This window comes from Sinocyclocheilus grahami, unplaced genomic scaffold (assembly GCF_001515645.1).
Source record: "Sinocyclocheilus grahami isolate Dianchi unplaced genomic scaffold, SAMN03320097.WGS_v1.1 scaffold25.1, whole genome shotgun sequence".
In the NCBI taxonomy this organism is placed as follows: domain Eukaryota; kingdom Metazoa; phylum Chordata; class Actinopteri; order Cypriniformes; family Cyprinidae; genus Sinocyclocheilus; species Sinocyclocheilus grahami.
This window is the reverse complement of record NW_015505204.1, coordinates 5,109,518-5,118,169: the sequence shown is the minus strand read 5'-3', so window position 1 is coordinate 5,118,169 and position 8,652 is coordinate 5,109,518. Positions and strand designations below refer to the sequence as shown.

The 8,652-nt window shown below is 35.0% G+C and overlaps 1 protein-coding gene across 1 annotated transcript in view; it reads right to left on the bottom strand.

Moving 5' to 3' along the window:
- Positions 1 to 914: 914 nt before the first annotated feature.
- The window catches only part of arglu1b (arginine and glutamate rich 1b), a 15,540-nt gene continuing 7,802 nt past the window's right edge, over positions 915 to 8,652 (bottom strand). Inside the window, exons 2-4 of the mRNA XM_016249875.1 lie at positions 7,437 to 7,662; positions 6,474 to 6,557; positions 915 to 1,822 (exon numbers count right to left, since the gene is read on the bottom strand). Coding sequence (XP_016105361.1) covers positions 1,658 to 1,822; positions 6,474 to 6,557; positions 7,437 to 7,662 — 475 coding nt within the window. The 3' untranslated portion in view covers positions 915 to 1,657. The remainder of the gene's footprint in view (positions 1,823 to 6,473; positions 6,558 to 7,436; positions 7,663 to 8,652) is intronic.

Sequence of the window (8,652 nt, the reverse complement as noted above, 5' to 3'; positions counted from 1 at the left end):
ATATATATATATATATATATATATATATATATATATATATATATATATATATGTGTGTGTGTGTGTGTGTGTGTGTGTAATTTAGCGGAGTTTTAAGTCTAAAAAAATTGACACAAAGACTGGAAATACACTGTATATAGGCTACATACCGATATTTATGTATAAAATGTTTATATTATACAGGCTAAATAATCTATATCTTAGGCCTACATGTGTTTGAAATCAAATAACTAATATTTTATTTTAACCTAAACCCCTATGGAAGCTTAGTAAAGGCATTTTCACAAGATTAATCCGCTTAGTCACGTAACGTTAAAGCTCAAAAAGTCTTAAAAATCTGTATTACTCACACGGGTGTGTGTGTTGTTTCGTCACCCATTTAACGATTTGGAAAAAAGATGCTTTCTCAAAATTATAGCTATTACCTTACAGAACACATATAGATAAACATTTCTAAAAGAAGTCAATGAAACATTTGTTTGATGGCTCAGGCAACTTTTGTCCTTCATGTGTTTGGACAATAATCAAAAGGGAAAACTAACAGGTAAGAGATAATTGAATGTCAGTCGGTGTTAAGGTGTGATGTGTTTGCACTTTCATCGTCTGGTCTGTCTTGAATCCTTTGCGTATTTGCGCTCTGGGCTTGTGCCGACCTAACAGAGGTGTCAAGCAAACTATTAATTAGGCTGCAGGTTTAAAGCATTAGGTGATGACATCCTGACCTCAAAACTTTAACCCACTTTGAATTGTTCGTCCCATGCTTTCCAGATTCTTACAACTAGCTTTTGTGACAGACACAACATCTCGAATGCATATTATTCCTATTTGATTTTAAATACTTGATTTTTTATGTATAATTGTGCTTAATCTAATCCTAAAAACTACACAAGTTAATACAAATATGCAAGCAAACGTCAGAAACAAGACACATTCATGGATTTATTGGGTCAAATATTCAACCACAAACACAAATTCTGGCCAATCAGCAACCTTTCACTCGATCACCTCTAAAAGCATCTCATCACTAACATATACGCAGCTCACTGACATGCAACGACCAGGTACCCTTTATCACAGCATCACTTTACCTCTTGAATGTTCAATTATTAACGTGTAAGTAAAAATGATAAAAGGAGGTTATTCTCGTTTTATGATGCTTCTTGTTTGGACTGGTTACCAGTTAACTCATAGTGGTCTGTGCTATTCAAAATAGAGGGATGGAATTCCAGTTCAAGCAGTTTCCCTGTCAATCTTTCCTTCTAATTATTTTATACTATGAATAAACTATTTAAAAAAATACAAATAATTCAATCAAATCTGCCAGGAAATCTGTTGAGGCCTTGAATTAGTGAAACTGGAAACCATTTGGATGAACGAGCAGATCAGGCTGGTCCTTTTTTACCCTACTCGTACAACGCACCGAATGCGTTTGCAGAGATTACATGGAGGACAAGTGGAGGTTATCTATACAAGAGTCAGTAATACAAAACAGGAAAAATATGAAGGGTATCTGACAAATCTGATTGTTCCCGTTGTTCTGAGAATTTGAAACACACCACATGAGACCTACGAAGAAGACCTTGTGCTGCAGCACAATGTCTCACACGAAGAGGTGGTCTGGAGAAAGTCTGGACAAATCCTGGCCACATTGTTTTCATCACTCGGAGGCCTTTAAAGAGAAAGAAAGTTTAGGCCTCGACTTCCCTTTCCCCAAAATGATCTTCTGTTCTTCTTTCTGCTGTTTCTGTCGCTCTTGCTCCAACTTCATACGCTCCTCGTGTATTTTCCTCTGCTCTTCAACTATTCGTAGTTGTTCCTCTGCCTGTAGGACAGAAAAAGGGGAACTAATTAAGAGCTAGATATTAACATGTGAACAGAACTTTGATCCCTATGCGTCCACAGCATCGCCATCTTGGAATGGTCATCTTTTGGGTTATGATACATGCACTAAATTGTTTGCAGTCAAACAAATAAATTACATAAATAAAAAGTACAAGCAATTTAAGACATTAATTATTCATCAGTAGTTGACTGATATATCAGTTGATTTGGGATTTTTTTATTATTATTATTATCGACATTGGCTGATGTTTTGGTTTTTATTTTATTGGCTTTTATTTTGACAGTATGTGAGACTTTTATTTTGACACCACTTAGAATGCCAGTTCCTGAGCGCACAGAGTCCCCGTCCCATTTCACAGGTTTACAAGATCCCCGAGTTCACTGGTGTTTACTTTCTTTTTATTTATAATTTTTTTAACAATTTCTTTGTGAAAAATAGGATTAGAGAACCAAGTTACAGTCTAAATAAAAGTTTATTTTACAGATGTATTTTTTATTATAAATTAATGGAAAGCATTCCACTGGGCCAATTTCAAAGACTAAAGACCCGTTCACACCAAGGACGATAACTATAAAGATAACGATAAAGATATAGTTCTAAAAATCATTCTCAGTATTAAAGAATAGAGTAGAAGAGTCCACACCACAACTATAACGATGAAGGCACAGAGAAACGATATCGTTGGAATCACTTTCAGAACGATTTTTTCCAGCTGGTGAACGATACAAACATTGACAGCCAATCAGAATCCATCCTGCTATAACGAGCTCGATAATTTAAAGCAACAGACGCGCATGCGCTTAGAATAAACAGACAATATCGTTCGCTGGTGTGGACGCCAATATCGTTATCTTTATAGTTATCGTTCTTGGTGTGAACGGGGCTTAAGACGAATATGTGATCAAGACTCGGACTTTAAATCACCTCGCTAGGGATATGGCAGATCGCTTTAAACAGAGGGAATATCAAAAAAGAGTGGTTGATCAGGCTTTGAATAAAATGACACAATTACAACAGGATGACCTACTGAAAAAGAAAAGCAAGAAGAACAGCTCAGCATGACCATATTTTGTGATGGACTATAGTATTGTGTCAGATTAAATTCAACATATAATCAATAGGAACTGGGGGATTATTCAAAGTGATCCGAGTTTACGTGAGGTTTTCCAAGAACCTCCAAATCTGAGCTACTGAAAGGCTCCCACGATCAAGGATAAAGTTGAGAGAAGTTATTTGCTTGCTATGAAACAGACAATATGGTTGGACAGAGGAATGCAAGGGATGTTCAAGTGTGGACATTGCGATCATTGTGACAAAGAATTTCAAACTAAATTATTCATAGATGTCGGTGCAAATAAAATATATTCAATTAGATTCTTTATAAATTGTAAAAGCACATATGTAATCTATAGGCTTCAATGTCCTTGTAATTGTTTCTGTGGGGATGAAACTAAGCGTAGATTGCAAGACAGATTATGGCATCATAAAAGTAGAATTCATACAAGAAACAAAGATTACCCTATGGCAGTGCACTATGCGTTGGTTCATGATTCTGATCCATCGACTTTAAAAATCATTGGTTTGGAAACAGTAACTGGATCTATTAGAAAGCATGATAGACTACAATGTCTTTTACAAAGGGAAGCTTTTTGGATATTTCAGTTAAAAGCTACCATTTTTCCTGGGTCGAATAAATAATTAAACTTACTTCCTTTTCGTAAAACCATTTATAGTATGATTGTTGTTTTTATTATGATTGTTTTTTAGTTTTTATTTTACTATTATTATTTGTTTTGTATTTTTTATATGTTATCATACTTTCTAATGGCTAACAAGGTTAGAGGTCCCCCTGTAATGGTTCTTTTGATTTCTCCCAGTGTCACAGATTTTTAGTCATTTTCAATGTTTCTTTTGTGATGGCCATAATGTGAATAAAGGCTTTTTAAACTTTTTTGGACTGGAAGAATTTCCTTGGATCCCTTTCTTGTAATAGTTGCTTCAAACGCAACCATAGAGCACCTTCTGGGATTATTTCACATGGTCCTTCCAGCAAGTAGCGCTTTAAGATCGTCTTCTATAATCTTATTTTTTTCCCCATTTATTCCATTTACTAATCATACAAATATATAGACAAGAAAAACAAACATACATTTCAGAAGTCATTATGCATATGCTTTTACTATCTAAATAGTAATAGTAAATATTAAATAGTGTGATATAGGCCTGGGCGATAAAACGGTATCGATATTTATCGATGGTACACCTTCTTCGATAATGATATAAAAAAAATTTCGATATAGTGCACGATATAGGCACGTGCTATGAGTGACGCAGACAGCACACACAAACATGAACACATGCTGAATTGAGTGCTGTGGCTGCCTCAGATGAGAAGATTGTGAATAAAAAAAATTAATATTAGTTGAATTTAAAATAAACATTTGCATTTGAATGCACAAATAGTACAATCAAATGTTAGGAGTGCGTCAGGGAGCGTCTTCAGTGGAGCATATATGCGGTGATGATGATGTAAGTGACGTTGTTGCATTTTAATATTTTGTTAGTCTAGCCCACGAGACACACAGCTGCTGCGTTATGCATTCAAAATATTAGAGAAATATAGTAGCTCAATGCGGAGAAGATCTTGATTAGGTTAAAACCGAAACCAAGCCATTCACACAGAATGCATATTCAGCACATTTTTTAGACGGACAAATATGACTGCTGCACTTGCGTCTCACACAAGAGATGTAGCCATGCAAAGTTAAAACATTTCAAACTTTTAGAAAACACGTCGCGAATTTGTGGAGGTTTATTCCTTTTCACTGCGTCTCATATGTTTTAAAATGCAATCTGAGTGAATGGCGCTTCGGCTCTTTGGATTAAGCAATGCATAAATACATGATGCTGTTTCGTTCATAATTGTTTATGCAATTTATGAAATTATATTTGATTTATATGAGTTAATGTAGACATAATGCACGTTTTTTTATTGCCTTATTTCCTTGCGTTGACAATTTAAATGTGCTGCATTATTTTGCTCATTGCGCCTCGGGAAACAAGACAAAAGTTTCCTTAAGACCCATTTAATCTGCATATAAAACATTAGCAATTAGATAATATATTGTTGATCTTGTTTTGAATTATTATTATTTTTAAAGAAACTTATACTATGTACATATATACATTGATTTGTGGAGTCTTATTTATAGATTTAAGTTTATGTAATTTTCTTCTTTTTTTTTCTTTCTTCTTTATATATAATGATATTGTGTTTGATTCAATTAGATATGTAATCGTCGAACTTCCTCTCTTCGGTTTGTCCTGTGTAGCACGACCAGGTGATTGTTATTTGACTAATTAATTGCTGCTCAAAATGAACTCCGATTGTGGTTGTTACTCACACCCTGACGAAGGCAAACTAGCCGAAACGCGTAGGTGTGCACTTGTCACCTGTTTTTAAAACTTATAGCCATGATGAAATAAAGACTTTTTAAAACTTTTTGAATAAGATTCGAGTGCCTTGGACTACTATTATTCTTATGAGTTGAATCATCCCTTGCACCCAAAGAGCACCGAGACAAGAACCCTATACCCCGTGCAGCACTTCTTTTGCATTCTTTATTATTAGAAATTAGATATGTTTAATTTTTATTGTTATTTATTTTTATTATTTGACTGTTAAAACAAAAAGTATTTGTTGTTTATCTCAATAAATTGGGTTAATTTAAAAATACAGTGGTTAAATTAAAAAACAATTATATTGCTCTGTTTTAAAAATGTTATTAAAAAAATGTCAATAATTACCGATACCGAACGATATGAAACATTATATCGTTGATACATTTTTTACCTATATCGCCCAGCCCTAGTGTGGTATTATATAAGCAAATCCATATTGGTCAACCACAACTATTTATGCATGAATTGTCACACGAATATCACAATTTATTTAGAAATGTGTTTATAATCATTAGTCCCACACTTTAATTAAATCATTCAAGCTGTCAGCCTGTGCTATGATGCCCAATATATTGCACAAGAGCATTTTACCAACAGTCTATCTAATTTTGAATCTTATAACATCTGCAACACGTAGGGCAGTCTGATGTTTATGAGAAACAGAATTCAGTGAAAACTGTTTGGAAGACTGCATCTGTCTGATCACTTTCATGTGCTGACAGATGAATCTTGACCTTCATGGCTTGGAGTTAAGAGGGTCCCTTACATAAGCTGTTTTGTAACTGGATTCATCAGGACCAGAACTAAACTGCAGTCTCTTTTTCTTCTAAAAGACTGCTCTATTGAGAAAGCAAACTCCATAATACAAAACATGTCAAGTAGTGCTTATGCAACATTAATGTTCCACATGACTACGGACATTCATTCAATATGAGAAGGCAGCAAGGCCAATCGAGTGCTTGTTAGAAGGGCAAAACATAAATGTTTGTACCCTACTGTTAAAAAGTTTTAGTCTGAAGGATATTTGAATGTTTTTGAAAGATATCTCTTATGTTCACCAATGGGAATGAATTTTAAAAATCAGTTAGCTTTTTCTCAATTACACAGTACTACCACACCTAATTAACAAAATAAAAATAAAAAATTATATAAAATGAACGACACATACCAGTTTAGCTTGAGCGTCGGCTATCTTGCGATTGTTCTCCACCAGAATCTTCTCCAGTTCTGCACACTTTGATTTCTCTTCCTCCTGTAAAGGCAAAGCTTCAGTGGAATTGTAGTGACAAAAATCATAATTGTTCCCAAAAATAAGTGGCACAACTTCAACAAACAACACAAGAGTAGATAATGAAGATACAATTCAGCTCACCAGACATGGATAAACCTACAGTAAACTTGTCCTTCGCTCATGAATAAACAGTTCCTAAACGAGTCAGGGTCAAATTGGGATTTTTTTTTTATTGCACAATGTACCACCAACCAGCAAGGGAGGTTCTTTTCAAACCACTGACCTGTGTTCTCGGTACTTCTCTACTTACATCACACTCTCAGAATAAAGCCACACAGTGAAGTGCCGTCTGAGGAGCAGTCAGCTCAAATGGTGTATAGGAGGAACAGAAGCGTGAACAACTTTCATCACTTCTAATCATAAGCAACTGAGAGATAGTGAAGTTCAGGCGAATCGCAACAAAGGCTCATGGAATTCATGGCATGAGCTGTTTTGTTAAGAAAACTGTCAAGGGTGAAATATGAAATTTAAGGTCACTATGTCATACACAAAGATACTATGATGAGTGAAAAACCAGAGTTAAAATTTGGAAAAAGAAAACCTATTTTGGGAGGAAATAGGCTAAAGCCTGTTTAATCCCACACACTTCTTCTAAGTCTTGCGTAATGCTTTCACATCAGTAACTTTCCAGCAAATAAGCAGCAGCTCCAAGCTGAGAACAATTCATTTCTGGGTTACTATATTGAATATTTCATTCGCTTCTATTATAATATGGACTGCAAAATATGTGTATGTGGTGTGAAACAGGCCCACTTCCAACAAAACTACAGGATATCCTACCCACTGAAACAGCATTAATAAGAACTTATATTTTGTTTTGACTGTTCACATGCAAGTTACCTCCCGAGTTTTCTGAGCGGCCAGCTCCGCTTGTCTCTGTTTTTCCAGCTCCTCTAGTAACTGCTTCTCCATGATGCGTTTGGCCTCCTCCACCCGCCGCAACACTTCTCTTTCAATCTCATCCTTTCGTTTTTCCAGTTCCTCCTCCACACGTTTGGCAACAAGTTCTTCTACGCGCCGCGCAGTCTCCTCCTCAATCAGACGCTCCTCTATCTCCCGCTGTCGACTAAGGAAGACAAGATTAAAGTCAGCGGTTTCATTTAGTATGATAAAATTAAAACATACTTAATGGCAATTATGAAATGACACAAAGGAACAACTTTAAATACAACGCACATGCTATCTGTCATTGTGCACAGAAAATCAAGCAAAACTACAAACTACAAAGCATCCCTTTATCAGTGGTGGTTCACTTGTATAGTTTTCTTTTTAAAAAAGGCCAACATTGATACTGACATCAAAAAATCACTTGAAAATCACTTTCTTGTTTTACCTTTATGCATTATAATTTTCTATTTTATTTCTCTCTTATTTACTGTAGAGAGTGTTTATTGTTTTATGATGATGATCATCAAGTTATTATTTGTTATTGCTTACTTCCCTAAATGACACAAAACCAAAATAAAATGTAGACATTTATTTATTTGCCAAAGTCAGAAGTAAAAAAACAAACAAACAAAAAAACCCATAATATAATGTGATTTTGTGAATCCAGTCACTCCAATCATCATTTATACACACACACACACACACATTATATATACAGGGGTGTGAAAAGGTTTTTGCCCCCTTCCTGTTTTTTAAATTTTTTGCATATTTGTCACACTTAAAAGATTCAGATCATCAAACAAATTTTAATATTACACAAAGATAATGCAAGTAAATACAAAATGCAGTTTTTAAATGATTTCTTTTATTAAGGGAAAAAAGCTGTCCAAACCTGCCTGGCCCTATGTGAAAAAGTAATTGCCCCCTAAATCTAATAACTGATTGTGCCACGCTTTGCAGCAACAACTGCAATCAAGTGTTTGCGATAACTGGCAATGAGTCTTTCACATCGCTGTGGAGGAATTTTGGCCCACTCTTCTTTGCAGAATTGTTTTAATTCAGCCACATTGGAGGGTTTTCGAGCATGAATGGACTGTTTAAGCATCTCAATCGGATTTAAGTCCGGACTTTGATTTGGCCACTCCAAAACCTTAATTGAGTTTTTCTT